Source organism: Capra hircus, chromosome 17, assembly GCF_001704415.2.
Source record: "Capra hircus breed San Clemente chromosome 17, ASM170441v1, whole genome shotgun sequence".
NCBI classification, from domain to species: Eukaryota; Metazoa; Chordata; class Mammalia; order Artiodactyla; family Bovidae; genus Capra; species Capra hircus.
In genome coordinates, this window is record NC_030824.1 from 17,980,491 (window position 1) to 18,003,586 (window position 23,096).

Below are 23,096 nucleotides of genomic sequence, written 5' to 3' on the forward strand. Positions count from 1 at the left end.
TCAGCTCACCCTCCCTGAGAAGGAGACAGAGCTAGGAATGTGTTTTTGTGTTTTTTTTTTAATAAAAAATTATTGAAGTACAGTTGACTTACAGTGTTACATTTAATTTCTGCTGTATAGCAGAGCAACTCAGTTACACACACACACACACACACATATATATGTATTCTTTTTCATATTCTTTTCCATTATGGTTTATCTCAGAATACTGAATATAGTTCCCTGTGCTGTATGGTGGGATCTTGTTTATCCATCCTGTCTATACTAGTTCGCGTCTGTTAATCCCAGACTCCCTGTCCTGCTCTCCTCCACCCTGCTTCCCCCGTGGCAGCCACACATCTGTTCTCTGAGTCTGTTTCTCTTTCATGGGTATGTTCGTTTGTATTGTATTTCAGATTCCACATATAAGTGATCCCCTGCGGCATCTGTCTTTCTGACTTAAAACTTCGCTTAGTATGGTGGTCTCTGTTTGCACCCACGTTGCTGAAAATGACATTTTAACGGCTGAGTAATATTCCATTGTGTATATGCACGGTGTCTCCTTTCTGTTCATCTCTTGATGGACATCTGGGTTGTCTCTGTGTCTCGGCTCTTATAAATAGCGCTGCTGTGAACACTGGCGTGCATGTATCTTTCAAATGATAGTTCTGTTGGTGTATGCCCAGGAGTGGGATTGCCCCATCATGCAGCAGCTCTATTTTTAGTTTGTTTTTTGAGGCACCTCCATACTGTTTTACATAGTGACTGTGCCAATTTACATTCCCACCAACGATGTACGCAGGTTCCCTTTTCTCCACATCCTCTCCAGCATTTATTATTTGCAGACTTTTTAATGATGACCATTCTGACTGGGGTGGGGTGACACCTTACTGTAGTTTTGATTCGCATTTCTCTAATAGTTAATGACGATGAGCATCTTTTCATGTGCCTAGTGGCCATCTGTATGTCTTTTTTTGAGCAATATCTATTTAGATCTTCTGCCCATTTTTTGATTAGGTTGTTTGGGTTGTGTTGTTGTTGTTGTTGTTAAATTGTAGGAGCTGTTTGTGTATTTTGGAAGTTACGCCCTTATCAGTTACATCACTTGCAGATATTTTCTCCCAGTCCTTAAGTTGTCTTTTTGACTTGTTTATGGTTTCCTTTACTGTGCAAAAGCTTGTAAGTTTGATTAAGTCCCATTTATTTATTTTTGCTTTTATTTCTATTGCCTTGGGAGACTGACCTCAGAAAACATTGGTACGATTTTTGTCAGAGAATGTTCTGCCTCTGTGCTCTTTTAGGAATTTTATGATGTCTTGTATTTAAGTCTTTAAGCCATTTTTGAATTAATTTTTGTGTGTGGTGTGAGGGAGTGTTATATTTTCATTGATTTATATGCCACTGACTTTCCCAGCACCACTTGCTGAAGAGGCTGTCTTTTCCCCCTTGTGTATTCTTGCCTCCTTTGATGAAGAGAAATTGCCCATGGGTGCATGGGTTTATTTCTGGGCTCTGTTCTGTTCCATTGATCCATATGTCTCTTTTTGTGCCAATACCATGCTGTTTTGATTACTGTAGCTTTGAAGTATTATCTGAAGTCTGGGAGGGTTATGCTTCCTGCTTTGTTCTTATTCCTCAAGGTTGCTTTGGCAGAACTGGGTCCTTTATGGTTCCATTTAAATTTTTAAGATTATTCCAGTTCTGTGAAAAATGTCATGGGTATTTTGATAGGCATTGCTTTAAGTCTGTAGATTACTTTGGGTAGTGTAGGCCTGGGAACATTTTGCCAGTGGGATTCCAGGAAGCGTGAGGAATGGTGAAAAAGTAATACCTTACAAGCAAATATGGTTGCATGACCAAACGAATGGGCTCCACCACTGCCTGGGCCCCACAGCAGTAGACCTTGGAGCCTGTGCCTGCTTTCTTTTGCCGAGAATGCTCTGACCAGGAGTTCAGAGCTCATCTTCCCTGGAACCAGCAGAACCCCAAATCCCCGCCTCAGTTTCATCCTTCCCCGTTCTTAATGCCAGCTCCTGTCTGTGCAAGGCTTGCATTTTAATTTTCATTCCAAAGCAGTCTCTTGCCAGACTGCCAGAGAATTCAGTTTGCCTTTCCCCTCAGCAGCAGTTTCAAGAGAGAGTTTGTTGTGCTGTAGACTTCCTGCCCTGTGTCATGAACCTGTCTTCTAAGAAGGACGGCCATGGTAGGGGGTGTGTGAAGACTTTTTCTTTATGGAGAAGTTTACCTTTCATTTAGTCATTCCATATTTAATCACACCTCCCACATGCCAGGCACTGTGCTTGGATGAGTCAGACCCAGACCCTGGCCTTCCCGGAGTCAGATTGGGAGAGTAAGGGCTGAATCCAGGGTCCCTGTTCTAACCAGGAAGCCTTGGTGTTGGTGTGGGGGGTGATGTTTAAGAAGGCAGGGTTGGGAGGTAAGGCCAGAGGAGGTCTTTTGTTTATTGAGGGCGAAGCCAGTAGTCTCGGAAATATTTTTTTCTTTTTTACATTTTAAAATTTTAGTTGTTTGCGCCAGGTATTAGTCATGGCACGTGGGATCTTTGATCTTCATTGTGGGCATGTGGGATCTAGTTCCCTGACCAGGGATCGAACCTGGGCCCCCTGTATAGGGGGAACAAAGTCTTAGCCGCTGGACTACCAGAGAAGACCTCAGAAATTTTAATAATGTGTTTCTGGTTACACTTTAAAGAAGGAATATGGCAGAACCTTGAGTTAGGCGAAGAAGCATCCCAGCCAACCATGTCTGGAAGCCAAGTTAAGCTGGGGTGGGGTTGGGGGGAGCAGAAGTCTGACCGTAGGTGCTTTCTGGGAATCCTGCTCTAGGGATCCCTGCCAAGGAGCTGCCTGTTAGAACTCCTTAAAGCAGCCTGTCTTGTACGTCCCGTGGGAAACTAGACTTGGGGTGCCTCCACAGAAAGGGTCCCAGTCCTTGTCTGTGGGTGTCTGCGTGGGGAATGTCTCCTGTTCTCATCGAAGGTTAACAGTGACACCACATCAAAGGCGGGAGCAGCCCTTCCGGTAAGGAGACATCTAGATGTGTGTCCCGCGTTTTTCTAGCGCTTTGTGTGCAGTCAGGTTGCGGTGTGTGGGCGAGTGTCCCATCAGCCATCGCCTCTCCTGGCACCCTCTCCACCTCTCAGGGCGGTTTAGGTTTTAGTTTTGGTTTCAGACTGGCTTGTTCGTGTCAGCTGAGCGCCGCCTGTCGGCTGTTGCGGTATTACAGAAGCCTGGGGTGATGGGTGGTAGCCGTTGGACATAAGCAGTGAACATCCCCATGGTCGGAAGAGGCAGGCATCCCGCACTTTAGGGGGAAGAAGATGGGAACCCGAAAGTTACTTTATCAGAGCGGGTTTCTAGCCTCCAGGGTCTGGCCTCTCTCTGACTCTTCCCACCCGTTTCATGGTAAGTAATTGAAGATGTTGGTGTCATCCAACTTCTCTAAGGCGCTCTTACGCTCTCATCATCCACTACGTCTTACATAACAAAGCAGAAGTAAGGGTGGGTTTATATTTAAGCCCGCTGGTTAGTTTTGTGGGTTTTTAAAAAAATATTCTTTAGGGGTTACCTCTGCTGTGTGTCTTAAGAATGTGGCTGCGTGTGTGTGCACTTAATCCTTCTTAAAACACTCTGGAGGCAATGGTATTATTGTGATTTTACCCAGGAAACTGGCATGTCAGAGGAGTTACGTGGCTATAATAGTTCACTTCTAGTATGCAGTTGCAGCACAGAGACTCAGAAACACCAGGCTGCTGGCTGTGAATGTGGGTGACAGCTGAAGTCGAAGTGCCTTTGGACTGGGGGAGCAGGGGCAGAAAGGCATGTGACTGGCTTAAAGCTCCTGACCCTTTGAGCTGAGGCTGCTGCTGTCTGTCTGACCCTCCAGTTCTCAGAGGACTTGCTGTGATGTTTTCTCTGTGGGGGTCTCAGCCTTCTCTCCTACAATCCACAGCCTGGCCCGGTGCTGGGTTGGAGGATGGGGTATGAGATTTGCCAAGAGCTTCTGATGACGAAATCAGGTGCCCAGGTTTGGGGAGCGTTTATTACTTAGGCGCTCTCTTTGAAGACCCCGGCTGTTGTGACTGCTGGCACATCTCTGCTTGTCACATGGCCTCTCTGAGTGGCTTTGGAGAACAGGGCAGGGCTGTGGCCTGCAGTGATGTAGAACTCACAAAACCCCCTTTGGTATGGACCAGAAAGAAGGCCTTGCCCATCTCAGCCATCTGGAGAGGGGAAGCCCTATGCCAGCGGCTCAGAGGTGGCTTCTGGCACAGCCCGTGGAAAACTAAACCATCTGAGCAGTCTGTACCTCCAGGGAGCGTCCCTTGCCTGCCACCAGCTTTGTTGGCAAAGGCCCTTTAACTCAGTCAGTGAAGGATTATTGCACGAGGCCCTGCGCTGTGCCCAGTTCAGTGCTGGGTGGTTAGGGTGGGGATACTAGAAGGGCCCTCCCCTGAGAAGCTGCAGTCTGGCGGCCAGAGGTGTGGAGACACATTGCCCTACGGGGAGTGGATACGAGTGTCCTTGAGGTGTGAACAGCGCTCAGAGATCCTGAAGAGGCTGGCAGCAGCCTGGGAGAGGCCAGTGCCGGCTCGGAGGAGATGGTATTTGAGCATCACTTGGAAGGATGAGCAGCTGGCCGGGAGCGGAGGGAGCTCCGTGAAGAATGGGGACTGCCAGTGCAGGGGCCTGGAGGCAGGAGAGGGCCCTGCGGGTTCTAGGGCCGGTGGGGCATCTGTGTGCCTGGATTGTCAGTGCCTCCTGGGGACTGGTGGTCGAGACCAGGTTCAAGGAGCCTGGCTTTTCCTTCAGTGGTCAGATTTCTTTTTTCCTCCCCCCAACTTTGTTGAAATAAAATTGATGTGTAACATTAAGTTTAAGGTGTACAGCATGGTGATTTGATACACGTATAAGGCAAAATCCACAGACTTTTCGCTTTTAATTATGGAAAAACTTGAAGATATGCAAAAGTCGACTAAACGGGGTAGTGAAAGCGACTATATATCCTATTGAGCCGAGCCTGTGGCTTGTATGGATTAATCCAGAATTTTGAGGCCTGGAGTGATGGGGTGGCACATTTCATTGTCAGAGAAACCACTGAGTGTCCCCATCCTCATTTTACCTTTCAGTGGGAAGTTGGTGTCTCCGAAGTGGAAGAATTTCAAGGGCCTGAAGCTCCAGTGGAGAGACAAGATCCGGCTCAACAACGCCATCTGGCGGGCCTGGTACATGCAGTGTAAGTGCTGCGTGGCTGGACCCACGACCCTGCAGGTTTTGCCCCCCTCGAGAGGCCTGTGCAACTTGGGGCCTGGAGCCAGGCCTTGGAACCCTGTGTGTCAAACAGAAGTCTCTCTCAGGCAATCTGTGGAGATAGGAGAACCAAGCCAAATCCAAGTGTCTACAGGAGGCTCAGTGTTGTGATGCAGAGGGGAAGGGATGGGCGTACAGCTGAGAGGTGACATTCGGAACAGTCCCCGTTTTCAGCGGGCCTGAGAAGGTGCAGGCCCGGCCCATGGCCTGTGTCCGGCTGGCCTGGGTGCTGGGGGGTCTGGTGATTCCTGCAGGAGACCAGCGCGCCGGGGGCCCCCTAGGCTTAGGCTGGTGTTTCCTCTTGATCGGGCATACTTCCCTTTCTCTCTCCCGCATCACCGAGAGAGTCTTTTCCTTTGACCTGGACCCTTTATTTCCCCAAATCTCATTTTCCAAGAGGAGAACACTTGAGGATCCCCCGAGGGGCGGGGTGTAGACAGCGGGGCTGGGCTCCTCAGTGAGTGTCTCACCCCTCCCCACCCAGACTTGGAGAAGCGCAAGAACCCCGTGTGCCACTTTGTCACTCCGCTGGACGGCTCTGTGGAAGTGGACGAGCACCGCCGGCCAGAGGTACTTGGCAGATGATGGGCCCTCACTCGGGAGAAGGCGGTGACTCACGAGGGCGGGGCGAGGGCTGGATCCCCACCGAGGAAGGCAGCGGGGCAGAGCACTCAGGGTGCTGCGTCCTGGTGGCTGTTACACCGTGAGATGCGACGGCCATGTGGGGGCACGTGGCCCCTGATACCCCGCAGAGGCTCCCCCTTCTCAGGCCAGGCTGATCCAAGGACTTGGGGCTTCCTCCAAACAAGACTTACCCTCTGCTTTCCTTTAATCTCGGTGCTTCTCTGGAAGTCAGCTGGGGAGGCGGTGGGGGGGACAAGGCAGACATCTTTAACCACTGAAGAATGACCTCCAGATCTTTACATAAACTGAGAGGGAAAGATGGTGAAGACATAGGAAATGAAAAGAAGCAAGTTGCCCAACAGTGTTTTAGTATCTTCAGGTTACTTTTTTGAAGCGAGTATCTGTGTGATTATACATGTGTAGGAAATGTGTCAAAGGATATACAGAACCCTGACTTGTGGGATTATGTGAGGAGGGAAGACTCCACTTTCACTTTCTACTCTTCTGTATTGCTTTAGTTTCGTCCAAGCTTGTCTTACTGTTACGATGAAAAGGGGAGACCTTGGAAGGTAACCTAACACAAGACAGCTTGGAGCCAAGGGACACGATCTGGTATCAGACCGTAGTAAAGAATCTCATCACTTTTTAGGTCTGGTAGATGGACAGGGAGGCCTGGCGTGCTGCGATTCATGGGGTCGCAAAGAGCTGGACACGACTGAGCGACTGGACTGAACTGAATAGTATTGTATTATTCACTGTGGAGATTCTTCACTGTCTAAGACACGTAGTGAAGTACTTTAGGTGAAATTATATGACATTTATGATAGGATGTCTGGGACTTGCTTTAATATTCTGCAGCCATCAAAAGAAACAAATGTGAAAGTGAGGTGGTCTCTCTGAGGCTGTCATGATTCCTGGTCACCAGAATTCAGAGATAACTGTGAAAGGGGCTGCATGGTGGGGAGGTTGAGCTGGACCTTGGAGGTCACTTTCTGCTGGAACCTTCTGTGACTGGCTGTTTGTTTTCACCCTTTGGAAATGTGGCGGAGCCTCAGGGCATTTGAGAGCCAGCCCAAGTCTCTGGCAATTCCTCCAGCTCCGAGATCTCTGTGCTTCTCCCCTGCCTAGCACTTTATCTGAGCCTTACTCCAGTCCAACCTCTGGACCCTGGGCCCCCAAAGTCCCCTAGGTTATCTTGGGGGGGTACGATAACCTAGTGGAAGCTCACCTTCACTCAGAGGCTGAGCATGGCCTAGAAGAGGCCAACACACTCTGTAGATAAAGCTGCAGGCAACCAGTTGGCGACTCAGAGCTGGATTGCCCAGGCCTGACGTCTGGAGCCAGACGCTTGTTTGCTAGCAGGGTGAGCTCTGTGAATAAAACCCAATACCGCCTCATCCCTCTGCCCCACGTCTCTCCCACAGGCCATCACCACAGAAGGAAAGTACTGGAAAAGCCGCATAGAGATTGTGATCCGGGAGTATCACAAGTGGAGAACCTACTTCAAGAAAAGGGTATCTGGAGACTTCCCTGGTGGTCCAGTGGCTAAGACGCTGTGCTCCCCAGGCAGGGGACCCGGGTTCGATCCTTGGTCAGAGAACTATATAGATCCTACATCCCGCAACTGAGACTCGGTGCAGCCGAATACATTTGAAAAGGACCCCAGCCCATATTTACTCAGTACACTGACCCCTGAGGCTCTGGCTCAGAGCTGTCCACCCACTGCCCACCGCCCCCCATCATTGCCCCTGCAGCCCCTCGTTCTAGCCCAGCCCAAGTGGTGACCTGCTTTGGTTGTGTGACCTTGTTCTCAGTCTATCCTGCTTGGAGCTGGGGCTGTTTATTCCACAAACGCTGGTCAGGAATCTCTGAGCCCAGCTTCAGCCTGGGGATGGCAGTGGCAGGATCCTTCTGGCCACCTTCCTCCCAGAGAGAGAAGGCCTAGATGCTTCTGAAAGTGATCTTCTTCCAGGGAGGAGAGGCTGAGGGCCTTGTCCCCGCTCTGGGCCTTGGGGGACCACCTTGTCCCTCTCCCCTTTCTCTGCAGCTCCAGCAGCACAAGGATGAGGACCTTTCCAGCCTGGCCCAGGTGAGCGAGTGTGGGGGCCACGAGGACCCTCATGGGACCTGCCCCTTCACAAGAAACAGCAGTGACGTGGCTGGCCCAGCACCGCAGTAGAAGGTGGTGGGGACATGGACTCTCCCTGGGGCCAGAGGAGGGACATAAAGGAAAGAAGCCAGTTCTCTGCAGGTCCCCATCCCCTGGCCTCGTCTCTTACCTGGCAGCCCTTGCTGCTCTGAGAAACTGGGCCACGTATCTCCCCAGCGTGACTTGACTGAGAACTCGCGAATCACCGGTGCCCGTTTGGCTTTTCCTTCCCCCGTTGGTGGTAGGACGATGACATGCTTTACTGGCACAAGCACCGGGACGGCTGGAAGACGCCAGTCCCCATGGAGGAGGACACGCTGCTGGACACGGACATGCTCATGTCGGAGTTCAGCGACACCCTCTTCTCCACACTCTCCTCCCACCCGCCCGTGGCCTGGCCCAACCCCCGTGAAATAGGTAACCCGCCCCCAGACCCTTGACTGAAAAGGGTGCTGTCTCCACCCCAGGAGGAGTCCCCAGGGCAGGCTCTGCTTTGGGGCCATCCCTGAGCCTCTGCCGCTTGTTTGGGGGCAGCTCTGAGGAGAAGGCGTGGCCGACCTCCTTGCTGTATGGGGTCCCCATTGGGCCCATGGTGCTGCTGCCAGGGAACAGTGGGGATTTGGTCTGAATGAGCTTCACATTTCTGATCTGTCCCCTCACCTGAAGACATGGGCCTGGGGCCAGTGACAGGGCTGAGACTCACTCTCGAGAAAATCATTTGCACTCGTCATTTGGCCTCTCACCTGGGAGCTTGCAGCCATCCAGTTAACCCTCCAGGAGGAGCCCATGGACTGAAGTCAGCACCGAGGGGTCTCTGCAGAGCTGTTCACAGCAGAGCATCTGCTCCCAGATACTCAGTTTACCTTTCCCCTGCAAACTCACTTTCTTCTCCATCCTCTGAGGGTGGAGAATGCCCATGAACCCCCTGGAGAAATCCTAGCCAGTGGCCTACCTTCCTCCTGTTCCCAGGAGAATGCAAGTAGGGCCCGGAAGATCCAACCTGGGCCCCTGATACCTTCCCACAGCATGGACTGAGAAGGCCAGACAATCCCTCTGTCTCCTTTTTTATTCTAACAGCACACCTGGGAAACGCAGACATGATTCAACCTGGGCTGATTCCTTTGCAGCCCAACCTGGACTTCATGGACACCTTTGAGCCCTTCCAGGGTGAGGACTTGAGGCAGAGAAAGAGCTTGCGTCTCCCTTTGCCCAGGACAGAGTGGACCGGGCTTCCCTTTCATAGAGGGGAACTGTTAGAATGGGCCAGGGAGCGGTCTTAGAATTCGTCCAAAGGTTGCTTTGTTTTGGGTAGTAGCTGCAAGGCCTGCAGTGTTTCTCACCCTGTGGGTCCCAGAGCCCCAGGTTCGGCCTTGACTGTAAGCAGTTCTCCCTCTAGGCAGCAGGGGGCGCTGGCAACACAGCTGCCGCCTTGCGGTTCCCTGCAGTTAGAAATGATCCTCGAGCTCCCGCCATCATTAAACGCAGGTGCCACCAAGGCCTGGTGGTGTTTCAGAGCCCACCCTGGTTGCCAGCATGTACAGCTCCAATCAGAGGGCCTGTTTCAGCAGAGTTACCTCAGTGGGGGTGGAGGGGTGCCCTCTGCCATGACATTCCTCTGGGTAAGGCGGGGTTCAGTGCCCAGTTTGTTTGGATCTTAATTCAGTGAAATGACAGACACAGAGCTCACAGGCCCCCGATGTTGTCTTTCAGACCTTTTCTCTTCCAGCCGCTCCATTTTTGGCTCCATGCTGCCTGCACCCGCCTCAACGCCTGCACCAGATCCCAACAGCCCACCTGCTCAGGTAGAGAGAACTTGGCGAAAGGGAAAGGGCACCGGGCTTCCAGTCATCAGACCTCTGCAGCGAAGTGTGCTGGACTCACATATAATGTGTAGAGAAGTTATTCTAGCCCTCCTAGAGAGCATCCATAGGTGTCCACAAGGTGGGAGACGCTCTCAGTAAATGTATGCTCCCCACTAAGGCCCCAGATAACCTGTGTGTGGCGAGCTTTGTCTTGACCAGTTAAGAAAGGACCAGTGAAATTATCTTTCAATTAAAAATAAATAAATTTTTTTAAAAAAAGAAAGGACCAGTGAGATAGCAAAGAAAAATATGGTTGCTAAGAAGTTCCTTGTATTTCTTTTCCTTTTTGCTACGCACTCAGCACAAGTTGGCTACCAGGAGCTGGGGCCGCTGAGCTGAAGGAGGCACGGCTCGTTGCCCTTAAGAGGCTCTCAGTTAGTATCTAGTTAGTGTGCCGTGGCCCCTGCTGCTTCCATCTGGCTCGGGGAAGAGCTTATTCTATAGTGACCAAGACCAGAACAATTGATTCCTTATAGCCTTTCCCTTTTAGGAAGACCTGACCTTCTTAGAAGTTGATACGAGACAGTGTCCTGGGGGAGCCTCCTGAGCAGCTGTGAGCCAGGCTGCCCCTGCTCTGTAACAGAAGATAGCAGGGACTTTGGGGGGACCCCGCCGGACTCCAGAAACGGGATATCCCCAGGCTGTGAGCCAAGTGTATGCAGACAGTCACTGTGTCTGAGCCCTGTGTTATCACAAGTCCCCAAAGGAAACAAGACCCCTGCCGGCACCTGGGAAGACCCAGCTCCATCTCCCCCAGATTAGGAGTCCCCGGCCTCTGCCCGGGGCTGAGTCCCAGACACGCAGTGTACGTGTTGGGCTCCATGGCGTGTCGCGCTGGAGAGTGGTGGTGAGCTGTGTGACTTCAGCACTCGTTGCTCACTTCTTCTCTTCCTTCCTCAGGAGAGCATCCTGCCAACCACCGCTCTCCCTACCACTCTCCCCACTGCAAGCCTCCCCGACAGCTTCATCGCGCCCCCCGCAGCCTCTGCCCTGGACCCCACGAGTGGGCAGGGCTGTGAACACCCGCCCCAGCCTGGGGACCCCTTCATCCAGCCCGCAGACCTGGGTCCCTCAGCACCGCCCCTGAGCGGCCCCCAGCCTTTCCTGCCCGTGTTTACCATGCCTTTGCTCTCGCCCGGCCCCGCCCCGCCACCTCCTTCCCCTGTCTTGCCATTAGGCCCCCCTCCCGCCACTGCCCTGAACCCCCCAACTCCCTCCGCCTTCCTGCAGCCCCAGAAGTTTGCCGAAGTTGGCAAGTCGCCCTCCGTCATCACCCACACGGCCTCTGCCACCCTCACCCATGACGCCTCTGCCACCACCTTCAGCCAGAGCCAGGGCCTCATTATCACCACGCGCTATCCACCCCCCTCCGGGTCCCCCTATGGCCTGGCGCTGTCTCCTGTCACCCAGCCACCAACCGTCGGGCCTCCCCAACCCCGTATGACTTTTGTGCATCCCAAGCCTGTCTCCTTGCCTGGGGGGAGGCACAAGCAGCCCCCCAAAATAGTGCCTGCTCCCAAACCAGAGCCAGTGTCCGTGGTGTTGAAGAACGCTTGCCTCACCCCAGGTGAGTTAGGTGGGGGGAAGGCAAGTGTGACCCCCCCCCCCCCAGGACATTTCCTGTCCCCAAGGCTAGCAAACTCATGACACACACACGTCGTGATCTTGGAAGCAGAAGCGTTGTGAAAGATGATGTGTGTAGATCGAGTCTGTTTTCTATTCTGTGGTGTTCTTCCAGTCTCAACCCAGTGTGGAAAAAAACGTGGCCCTGGTCATCTCTTGCCTGGGTCTGTAATCTGTCCCCACCAAGGAGAAGTTGCAAAAATCTAGCATTGTCTCTCCATGCCCTACAGTGAGGGGACGACGTCTCAGTGGCAGCAGAGGGCTCGTGTGCTGCTCCTGAGGCCCCCGCCCCCCCAAGCCCCCATGCAGCCTGGCTGGCCCAGGTTCATTACCCGTGTCAGGAGCAGGTGCACAGCAGGTGCTCCGCCCTCACCTCCCCTTGTTCCGGCAGCTGCCTTCCCAGGCCAGCCGCAGGCAGTGATCATGACGTCAGGCCCTCTGAAGAGAGAAGGGATGCTGGCTTCCACCGTGTCCCAGTCCAGCGTGGTCCTCGCGCCTGCTGCCCTCACCAGGGTGAGTTGCCGGGACAGGCCTTCAACATCTTATGACCTCGGATGGCCCTCACCTGGCCTAGCTGTGCTCAGGGGTGGCCTCCCTCTGTGTCCCATTAGGCTCCTGGAGTCACAGAGTTCCCCAGCGGCATCCTGGTGACGGACCTCGGCCCCGGCCCGGGTAGCCAGCATGCCCCCGTGTCCCGGCTCTTCCCTCCCAGCACGGTGCCCGACTCCCTGGTGAAGGGTGAGCAGGGCCCCCTGCACGGGGGCATTGCCCAGGTCCCTGCCGTGGGCGCCAGTGACTCAGCTCTCCGCTTGGACCGCTTGGGACCACGTGAGTGGAATAGGGGCCCCGCTCCTGGACCGGGGAGGCTGCTAAGGGTACCCGGGTGGAGCCTGGGCTGCCAGGCCTGGTGGTGAGGGATCCGAAGCTGCTGGTGGCCTAGGCTAAGCGCAGGATCAATGAGAGAGAGCCGCCAGCACCTTGTGGTGCCGGCAGCTCTTATGCGCACGGGGACACCGCTCAGCCTCCTTCAGAAGGGCTTCGCACTGATGGGGTCATCCCTGTTGGTCCAGGGGTCGAGACTGTGCTGCCACTGCAGAGAGTGCAGGTTTGATCCCTGGTCGGAGAACTAAGATCCCACATGCCATGCCAAAAAAAAATTTTTTAAATAAAAGAGACCTGGCTCTGAGCTGCCAGTCCTGATCCACAAAAGGGACTGAGCGGTCCTCGTTGGCGGTTTTCAGAAACCGCAAACCTGTGGTTGCTGTGGCCGTGGGCGCCCCCAGCCTGTCTGGGTTGGGCTGGTTGTCCCTGGCCTGTGTGCTGGCAGCATACCTCAGGAGCCCCCTTCCTTCCTCCCTGGCTTGGACTTCGCTTGGTGAGACGGCCGGGGTAGGACTGATATTGCCCAGTGAGGTCTGAGAGGTCTGGGAAATGATGTTCCCAAGACTCTGCTGCTGGTGGGGGTGGGCGGGGGGTGTTGGGGAGGGGTGGAGCCAGATGCCACCTCGGCAAGGGAGACCAGAGTGTCTTCCTGTCTTAGAGAAGACCAGGGTGGTGGCTCCCAGAGCCCTCTGCAGAAGCATCTTTCTGAAGTGGAGAGAACATGGTGAGCAGGGAGCTAGCTCTCTGCTTACAGGGGTCAGACAGGGACTCGTCCGAGGACAGGTTTTAAAGAATGAGGATCCTTGTCTGGGAAAATACAGGCACGGACTGGCTATGGGTTGGGCCCTGAAACGCCATGTGGGGGCTCAGGAAAACATCGCCTTGTCCACTGAGGCAGATCCCCAGAGGTCAGAGCCATGCTGGAGGCTTGAGAGCAGGGTAGGGAGGAGAGCAGTGTCAAGAGGACAGAGCCTCAGGCATCCGCGCGTCAGTGCTGTGAGCAGGGCTGGGAGGGGTTTCCTGGGGGCAGCTCCTGAGCCGGGGCCACAGGCTTCCTCCACCGAGTTATTTCTGGGTACAAGAGCTCATTTGTTTTCCTAATTAAAAGATTTCTGGGGTGGGTAAAATTGAAAGCAGTATAAGAAAACACACACGTAGAGTTCAAAGAACAGATAGCTGAAGTACTTGCCACCCAGGGTGAGCACCACAGCCTTGCAGACGCAGAGGGGCCCCTGGTGCCCTGGGAGGTGGGCTTCTCTTCTCTCCCAGACCTGTGACCGCTGCACCTGGCAGGACCGCCTCGCTGCACCCGCCCTGAGATGCTTTCAAGGATTCGCCTAGTTTTTGCTCTGGGCTACCCTGGGAGGTTGAGAGTGTGTTTCCCTTTGTGGTTGAGTCCCCAGGTGGCTGGCACAGCCTGGTCTCTAAGGGGAATCTCTGCTCTTCCCAGGTCGGGACTGCCCGAACTCAGGACAGGCCTCTCCATGCGCGTCCGAGCAGAGCCCTAGTCCTCAGTCCCCCCAGAACAACTGCTCAGGGAAATTGCCTGCAGACCCCAAAAACGTGGCTGTTTTAAAGGTACCTCTTGGGTCTTGATTCCCTCAGAAGGCTGGGAAGCAGGGAGAAGCATACCCAGGGGCTATGGGGACAGCTACGTCTCTACTGGAGACATGCTGGGAAGGCCCATGGACCTGACAGGTGTCCCACACCTGAAATGGGGACATTCACTGCTTTGCCTTTGAGCATGTTGGCTCCTCCCCACCCCACCTGCCCCCAGCCCTGTGGTAACAGTGGCCCCAAGCTCTGTGGAGCAGGGGTGGCAGCTGTCACAACCAGGTCTGAGGTGTGGGGGTGGCTGGGAAGGGCCGGATCTGCAGCGCCAGGCCCTCACTGTGCTCTCTTCTGTAGGGATGGTTCTCTAGCCCCATCTTGTCCCCTCTTGTCTCCTCCTGGAGCCTCTGAGCTCCCTGTCACCCCCTCCTTCCACATCCCTCTCTATAGAGAATCTGAGCAGCGGGTGGGGATGGAGAGGGGGCCCTGTGGCACAGTGACGGGCTGATTCCCCAGCAGCGGGTGGGGATGGGGAGGGGGCCCTGTGGCGCAGTGACGGGCCGGTTCCCCAGCAGAACCGGCAGATGAAGCACATCTCAGCCGAGCAGAAGAGGCGCTTCAACATCAAGATGGGCTTCGACACCCTGAACAGCTTAATCTCCAACAACACCAAGCTGGTGAGTGGCTGTGGGGGTCGGGGAGAGGGCGGGCAGGACGGGGACCGACAGGCCTGGCACGTGGGGGCGCCTGGTGTGCTGCACGCCCTGACCCGGGCCCCTTGCAGACCAGCCACGCCATCACGCTGCAGAAGACCGTGGAGTACATCACCAAGCTGCAGCAGGAGCGCAGTCAGATGCAGGAGGAGGCCCGGCGGCTGCGAGAGGAGATCGAGGAGCTCAACGCCACCATCCTGTGAGGCTGGGGGGAGGCGGGGCTGGTAGAGGCAGCTTCTGTCCTCCGCCACCTCCTCTCCTCCCCTCGCTCTCTTGGGGCTGCCTGCTGGACGCCCACCCCCGCCAAGCTCCCCTGACTCCTGCTGTCGTTTCAGCTCCTGCCAGCAGCTGCTCCCTGCCACGGGCGTCCCCGTCACCCGGCGCCAGTTTGATCACATGCGAGACATGTTTGACGAATATGTGAAAAGCCGGACTCTGCAGAATTGGAAGTTCTGGATTGTATCTTTGAGTTTTTTCTGCTCGTTCCCCCCGCATGCCCACAACCCGTGACCTGAAACAGCAGACACTGACCCTTCGGTTCCTTTAGAAAGAGGCTCTCTAAATGGTTGTCGTTGAGTTTGTCAAGACAGGTAATGCTAGTTTCTGTCTCAAGAGAGACGGGGCCCTGGCCATACCTGCAGTGTTGGAGGGGGCTGTCCTTGGTGAGTGTACTGGCTGAGGGCTTCCCGGGGACACGGAACAGGCCTGCTCTGCACTGCCGAGTCCTTGAGAAGGGAAGAGGAGGCTGGAGCCGCTGGTGGGAGCCAGGAGGTGGGATCTGCTCTGGCACGTCCCGGCATCAGCTCTGTCCTGCCACCTGAAACGGGGGCTCACAGAGCGACTGGGTGACAGAGCCTGGATTTGAAGCTGGTTTCCTCCAGGCTGTTCTCTGGGTTTGTACCGCATGCCCTTGACAGCTGTTAACGAGGCAGGGATGCCTGAGTGCTGGGCTCTGTCCCTGGGGCCCAGGCCTCCCAGCACTTGGCCTTCCAGATGGCAGCAGGGCCCTTACAGGGGACGGCTCTGGCCCTGTCAGTCTCCACCCAGCCTCTGCTGTGCCCTAGTGCACGCACAGTGGGCACACGTGCAGGGTCGGCCGCCGCACCCCCGCCCATGGGACTGACAGGCTGAGGAGGGGTTCACAGGGAGGAGGGCTGCGAGGGTGGGGGAATCCACGTGTGCGCTCCTGGGCGGGTTCTACAGGAAGAGACGACCGACACCAGCTCCAGCCCCCCTTTGCTCTGGTCCCTGAGTGGAGCTGGGACAAGTCGGAACCTCTGGTCAGTGGCAGGTTCCTCGGCATCAGGCTGAGAGCAGGGACTGAGGTCACAGCCTGAGCGCAGGAACAGTTAGGGCCATCTCTCCCCACCCCTCCATCCCCCTCCCCAGCTGTGTACAACACCTTGCCAGTCCCGAGGGGTGTCGGTCACGGGCACGCCTGTGACTGGATTCCGCGCTCTCTGTGCTTGCTTATGGTTTCTTTAACCTGAGCACCGTGCAGTTCAGCGTCATCATCAAGCCACTGTTCGAGTCTTTCAAGGGCGTGGTGTCTACCAGCAGCCTGGACGAGCTGCACCGGACGGCGCTGTCCTGGCTGGACGAGCACTGCTCCCTGCCCATCCTCAGGCCAAGTAAGTGGGGGCTGCATGGGGGTGTTAGCCATGGAAGCGGCTGCAGAAAACCCAGGCTCCGCCGTAGTTGGTCTGCACGCACCTGGGGCAGGAGGGTGAGGCCCTGCAGGGTCAGGGGGTGCAGCGCCTCGCCTCGGCCTTCTGCCGTCTCCGTGTATCCGGCTGATGATCGGATCCAGCTTGTGTCTTTTGAGCACCTGCTCTTCCCCTGGCCTTGTATCAGTTTGTTTTCAGATACACTTTCATGTTCAGTTCTTCTAATAAGGATCAAAGCTGTGTATTCAGGTCACAGGGACAAGCAGGAACAGCTTAGGGTATGCTCCACTCTCCTGCAGGGTGGCAGATAGGACTGGGCATCATCTTAAAGGCAGAGGTGTGTGTCCAGACCTCAGCAGAGAGGCTCCCCTGGGGTTCATGCCTGTCCTGCTTTGGGGGGCCCCGAAGGATCGCCCCTTGGGGTGTACACGTGTAACTGCGTGTTCTGTCTCTCGGGGGCTCGGAGCTGGTTCCCCCAGGCCGCATCTGCAGGCTCCCCCTTCTGTCTTGCAGCCGTGCTGAACACCCTCCGGCACCTGAGCACTACCACGTCCATCCTGACAGACCCTTCCCAGCTCCCCGAGCAGGCAGCAGAGGCTGTCACCAGAATCAGCCAGAGAGCCGGGGAGTCCTAGCAGCGCTTAGTGGACACGTGGCCGCATGGGATGCCGAGGAGACCCTTCCCCACCCGCGGAGAGGAGGCCGCACCCCTCACCTCTCCCGCTTCAGGGCCTCCTAGCCTCCTCCTGTGGCCCCAGCCGCTCCGAATGCTGCGCTCAGGTCTGAAGCAGGTTTGGGTCCTGCCAACAGCAATAGCCCAGCTCTGGGAACCCCTTGCTGTGAACTCTGACTCAGCGACCTCAGTCACCGACCTCCCCTCGCCTCAGAGAAGCCCAGATGAAGGGAAACGAGGGGACGCCGCCCCTCCCTGTCCTGTCCTGCTGGGGGGGTGTCGGGGGGATGGGGGAGGGGGCGTGGCACCAGTGCAGGGAGCCAATGGGCAGGAGGAGGCCTCACCCACTCCCCCAAGTTAGGACGCGTGAGGGTCCTTCCCAGTTGCTGTCGGACGCGCCCTCCTGTCGCGTCTCTGGCACCCCTGGGCTGTTGGAAGGCCTCCTTCCTCCCCTGACTCTGACCTAATAGAGCGGATGTCGGCTCGGGCTTCGCAGGGCCGGGAAACCCTACAGCACGTGTGCAAAGCAGTGGGTGTGTGTGCCCCAGAGGATAATGGAAGCACCAGTGACGCGGAGCTGCTTCAGTCCTGGAGATCCCCCGGGCGATGCTACGGTCTGTTTCACAAGTGGATTTGGTTCCACTTGGCGTTGCGGCAGTCACGATGGCACCAACCCAGGAATCATGGCGGGGACTCAGACAGGCCCTGCCCCCTCACACCCCGCCTGCTTCTAAGCCAGGAACAGCCGTGCTTGATGGACACCACTAGCCCTGTGGGTGCAGCGTGTGAAACACCAGGCTCCACGGTGCTGCCATCGACCGGGTCCCCTGACCTGGATTGTCCAGCCGGGAGCCCCAGCCCATCCATCCCAGTTCCTGGACCAAAGATGCCAGCACCCCCAGCATCTGCCCTGTCTTGCGTTTGGAGGCAGAAATTGACCAGTCGACACAGAGCTCCGAGGTGGCTGCCTCGGAGCTGTCTCCAGGCGGCTCCGGATCAGACAGTCAGGAGTTGAACTCCGCTTTGGTCCATGCAGAGGACTGTGGGGGCAGCAGGCTATTTCCGAAGGTGGGAGTTACACCTGGAAGGGTTTGGAGGAGGGGGCCCCGGGCCAGTCCTCCTCGCGCCATGTCTGCGGGAGCAGTTCCAGGCAGAAGGATGCTCTCTAACACTCAGGAAGCCCAGCCAGGGCTACCTCCTCATTTAAAGAATGTGCTTTTCACGTCCTGCTGTGAAGTTCAGAGGCCAGCAGGCTTCCCCTTCAACCTCTGTCCTCCCTGCCTGAGATGGAGACCTGCCCGAGCAAGGGCCAGGCCAGGAGTCCTGCGGGCTCGGCAGAGCTGCGGCGGGGCTGCTGCGGGCTGCTCGCTGCCAGGCCAGGAGTCCTGCGGGGCTAGCAGATCTGTGGCGGGGCTGCTGCGGGCCACCCGCTGAAGTTCGGATCCTTTAGGAGGCTCCCACTGGCTCCTGCAGGCCTGTGGAAGGTGCCCCGGGGGCAGCCCCGCCTCAGCCTCCGCTGAGGGAGGATGGAGGGGGATCCTCCCCGGGTGGCCAGTCGTGCCCCTGCCTCCATCCCCTCATCTGTGCGCCGGCCCTGTCAGGAGCGCCCCAGCGGCCCCCTCTGCCTCCCCAGAAAATGTGTTTACAGGCCTTCGGATGGCTCTCCTGAGGGGCGGGCACAGGACAGGCTGGGCCAGCCCTGCGTGTCCCCTGGGAGGTGGGATGAGAGCCCAGCCTCCCCCCGGGTGGACACGAGGTCTCCCTCCAAGGGGGAAGAGCACTGCGAGGCTCGAAAGGAAAACAAAGGAAAATCAGAGACGTTCCCGGCCGCAAGGGGCTGCAGAGGGTCCTGCGCTCAGCCGCACCCCGTTCCTGTGCCTTTGTCCACTGCGTGGGCGGCCGTGGAGCTTGGCCCAGCCACGACCTCTCTGAGATCAATAGCTTTCTCCCCACCCCATGTTGGGAGTCTTTTTTTTTTTAGCTCCATGGGATATAAAATTGGCCTCTTGCTTCTTTGGCCTACCTCTCCTGCCCTTTGGCTGATTTAATGTTCACGATTCTGTTTTTTTAAATATTTAAAGCTGTTAGGTTGTATGAGGCATTGAAGGGCGCGCGTGTATGTGTCTGTGTGTCTGTGTGTTGGTGCGCGCATGTGCGGGTGTGTGTATGCAATGTGTCCCAGCAGACGGTTAACTCGATGCATGTTTTGAGATATTTACTTATCCGTTTTTCTTGGTGCTCACCAGTATCACGGCTATAGGGCCACAAAGCTGTATTTCTTAACACAGACACAATTGTTTCTTGCTCCGGAAGTTTTCTTGTTTGGGAGTCTTGCCCACCGAGTCTGGCCGGACGGGGCGGGGGGGTGGGGGTGGCCCTAGCTTTGACCTTTGTCCTGGGGTCCCCAGCCGGGGTGCGGGGACCCCCAGGGCTGCTCTGCCAGCTGCCTCCAGTGAATGCTCTGATTTGTTTACACTCCCTTTCACCCCGCCTCCTATCTCTTCTCCTGTAAAAGAGACTTAAAAACGCTGATTTTGGAGGATACAAAAATCAGTCTGAAAGGGAAAAAAAAACGCCTGCCTGGCATACAGTCTCTGAAAGTGTTTCTGTGAAATCTTACTGTGCCATCAGCTCCCTTCCTACCGCTGGTTGCCCTTTGACGACGAGTGGGAAACGCAGGAAAAGAGCGGGGCTTTCTGAGGTCGGCCGGCCTGTCCCTGCTTCTGTCTCAGGCAGGTTACGCATCAACCGGTCACCCCGCATGCACACCGAGGAGGTCCCCAAACCGGCAGGCAGGCGCTTTCCGGGGTCTTCAGGGCACAAGGGAGAGTCCTGTCATCAGGAGTCGGTGCTGATGTGAGCACTGGGTCTCTTTGGGGAGGGGGTGGTGGGGTGCCACGGGCGACCCCGTACACTCAGCTCCCTCCACTCTGTCCTAGCGACCCGACCCCGCCTTCCCAACCAGACAGGTCCACTCTCTAGGTTCTTTCACTCCGGCTAGTAGAAAGAGAAACTTCGATTCCAGGGGGACGTGGCACCACAGGGTGGGGCCGACTCCTTTGAGGAGGGCCTCAGGTGAAGGGGTGCAGTGATCTTACAGGCACCCGCCCTCTCTAGGAGGGTGTGATCCCAGACAGCACTCCTGTGTCCTCTCAGCCTGGGCCTCCCCTCTTTGCGCGCCTCGAAGAATCCTGAGTGGCAGGCTCGCTGTTATTGTCAAGGTGGTCACCGGTTTTCACGGTGCAGCTAAACGAGGGCTTGTCAGGGTGGAGCTGGGGTGGTGGGGGGTTCCAGGGGGCCCCATCTGCATGGGGCCTCCCTCACACTTGCGCAGTGTGGACCTGGCCCAGCTCTGGCTGACCTGCCCCACTTGGGTTTTTATCTCGTCTGGTGGGCAGGCTTAGAACACTGCTCGCTGGAGCAGCTTTGCAAAGTGCCTCCCAGGTGGTGAGCTTGCCCAGAAAGGGAGCCGAGGAGCGCCGATGTGGGCGCACGAGGAGCAATGGGCTGTGGGTTTTTGCTCTGTGCTCCAGCGCCTCGTATCTTAAAAGGGGATTTTCACCTCATCTGAACATAAGGTGACAGGAGAGGGGAGCAAGGGTGGAGGGTGGCGGAGCTTGAACCTTCAACATGTCATACATGTCGGTGGTTGCCATGGCCTTAACCCGTCTAGCAGACAGGTTTGGGGGTTGGAGGGGCTCCAGGAACAGAGAGAAGCCTTACGACCCCCCGGGTGCCTCCACACAGATCACCTGCCGGATTTTCTTTTCCTTCTAAGGGACTTGGCCTTCCCTGCTCACCCCGTGGCAGGGGGAGCTACTGTTTTCTGTTGAGACTTATGAAAAATCAGCCTTTGAGAAAGAAAAGGGAACTTTTCCTGTTGATTGTTGGCTTTGTGTGTGTGTGTGTACGTGTGTGTGCTTGCACAAGCCTGTGTGTGTGTGTTTACTCAATGGAATTCTATTTTTGTGAAACTTCTTAACGATTATGTAGCAAAATTCACCTCCATCCCCCAGTCAAACTTTTGGTTCCAGAATCAACCCTGGGCATCACTCTTTTGAAGAATTCTCTCCTGGGTTTCTAAAATAGAGATGGGCCTCCCTCAAGGGCCGAGGTCGGGGAAAGGGTCAGGAGAAACTGAAGTCTGGTGGCGTGTCCATTGAGTCAACATCCTGAAGCTGCAAGTAGGCAGGGCTCCGCCGGGGAGCCGCGAAGCCCAGGCTGTGTTTCTCATGAGGGAGGCGGGCCGCGGCACCCAGGGCCGCTTTATCTGAATCTGTTCACACCACTTGTTTCGCTTGTGTAATGCCACAGCTGAAACAGCACCTTTTCCTTTCTCGGGTTTCAGCTCGCGGTATAAATGGTTCATCGTTTCTTTTTTTTCCCTGTTATGCTCTCCGGTGACTGTGTCAGGGCTCCCCACCCAGGAGACAAGTCACCCCTCGTGGGCAGAAAAAGCAAAACCCCAGAAGAGTATTGTTCACGGCAGGCTCCCTCAGGCCTGCGCCGCCCTGAGCTCGGTCGTTCATGCTCCACTGTTGAGAAGCACGGTTCCACCAGCTGTATCCAACACTACAATGCAGTTCCCAAACTATATTTGCATCCAAGACAATAAACAGCCGTATTTTTGGAAAAGCCTGTGGCATGTGTTCTTTGCTAACCCAGTCGGAGCAGTGGAGGAGGAGATAAAATGAGATAGGGGCAGAGGGGTGCCTGCGCCTGGCTCGTTCATACTAGCCTTCCCAGGTGTTGAACAAAGTGCCCGTTTCCTTACGTGGCGCTTGGGCAAACGGCAGCCACCCTGGAGTCTTTACAGGGTGGTCGTCAGGGTCACGTGAAATCGCGAACATCCAGCTCCCAGAAAGCACAGATTGCCACCAGCATGGCCAGCCCTAGGCTAGCACCCAGCGGGGTCTATGTCATGATGGTGCCCCAGGGGGCAGGGGCCTCCCTGCTGGCTGTCGACCCAATACCATACACGGAAGATGCTGGAAAGTTGACCAGCAGAGATGTCCCTTTGTTGTGCTGAGAACTTTGATGATTTCTGCTTAATCTAAAAGCCCTTCTTTTTGCCCTCCCATCTTCCTCTGCCCACGCCCACCGCCCCCCCAACCCCCCCAGTTCCTTGTGCCTGGGCAGCGTGACTCTTAAGGTGAGCTGTGCTGGCCTCTTGGGCTGCCGGCCCCTCTCCAGAGCCGCTGTCTTGTTTCACTGAACAACTGTTCAGATCCGTATCTCTTGACTAAAATGCAGTGGGTTGATACGCAGGCTCTTGTCTGATCAAACCCCCACGCCTTCCCCGAGGAAAAACACCTTCATGACACAAAGCAAGATCTGGGCCCTTGAGAATCAGGGGCCCCTGACGAATGGGTGAGTGGTTCATGGACTCCTAGGGGCGAAAAGGAACTTGGTTTCCACCGAGATAATCAGTGGGTTCTTCTAGCTTTTTGAGTCTGGCCACATGTTAGGTCTGGAATTTCAAAAGATACTTGGGGCATAATTAGGAGAAGAAGGGAGGGTTTGGATGTGGGGAAAGGGGGAACAGATTGTCTCGAGGGAAGAGGCCAGGACGCTGGAGCCTGCTTGCCTCAGCGTCAAGCAATGGGCCACCTCTGGACAGTTCTCAAGTCAGTGGCGTGGTTTTCCTCATTTCATAGAGGAAGACATCAGTCGTTTCTGAGATGGCGAGGCCACGTGGGTCAGAGCCAGAAGGCTGGAGTTTTCACTTTGCATCCTCTAAAAATGTCTGTATTTTATCTTCCATCCGCCGAATCCAGAGGCTTATCTGTGCCATCCCCTCTCCCACACCGAGTTCTGTCTCACATGTCCTCTAAAGTCTTCCAGACACACCATCTACTTCTCTCCAGCCCCACTGTCATCATCCCCCAAGTCCAAGTTGCCTTCGTTCCTCAAGGTCACACGATGATGTCCCCTCTCCCTTCTCTGTCCTGTAGCCTCGGCCTTACAGTCCATGGGAGCTTGAGGCAGTCCAGGTCCAGTCACGGCTTCCCTTCAAGGGCTTCCAGGGAGAGGTCAGTCTGCC

General features: G+C 55.7%; 1 protein-coding gene across 2 annotated transcripts in view; it reads left to right on the plus strand.

The window, feature by feature from the left end:
- Window positions 1-21,688, plus strand: part of MLXIP (MLX interacting protein) — a 58,870-nt gene extending 37,182 nt beyond the window's left edge. The window contains exons 2-17 of one of the 2 annotated variants that reach the window (XM_018061302.1): window positions 5,129-5,235; window positions 5,794-5,879; window positions 7,358-7,447; window positions 7,981-8,022; window positions 8,328-8,499; window positions 9,160-9,249; window positions 9,793-9,884; window positions 10,845-11,511; window positions 11,959-12,080; window positions 12,179-12,395; window positions 13,900-14,027; window positions 14,573-14,677; window positions 14,785-14,912; window positions 15,049-15,172; window positions 16,215-16,344; window positions 16,894-21,688. In XM_018061302.1, coding sequence (XP_017916791.1) covers window positions 5,129-5,235; window positions 5,794-5,879; window positions 7,358-7,447; window positions 7,981-8,022; window positions 8,328-8,499; window positions 9,160-9,249; window positions 9,793-9,884; window positions 10,845-11,511; window positions 11,959-12,080; window positions 12,179-12,395; window positions 13,900-14,027; window positions 14,573-14,677; window positions 14,785-14,912; window positions 15,049-15,172; window positions 16,215-16,344; window positions 16,894-17,015 — 2,422 coding nt within the window. In that variant the 3' untranslated portion in view covers window positions 17,016-21,688. The remainder of the gene's footprint in view (window positions 1-5,128; window positions 5,236-5,793; window positions 5,880-7,357; window positions 7,448-7,980; window positions 8,023-8,327; window positions 8,500-9,159; window positions 9,250-9,792; window positions 9,885-10,844; window positions 11,512-11,958; window positions 12,081-12,178; window positions 12,396-13,899; window positions 14,028-14,572; window positions 14,678-14,784; window positions 14,913-15,048; window positions 15,173-16,214; window positions 16,345-16,893) is intronic. The other variant, XM_018061303.1, reaches the window with a different exon arrangement.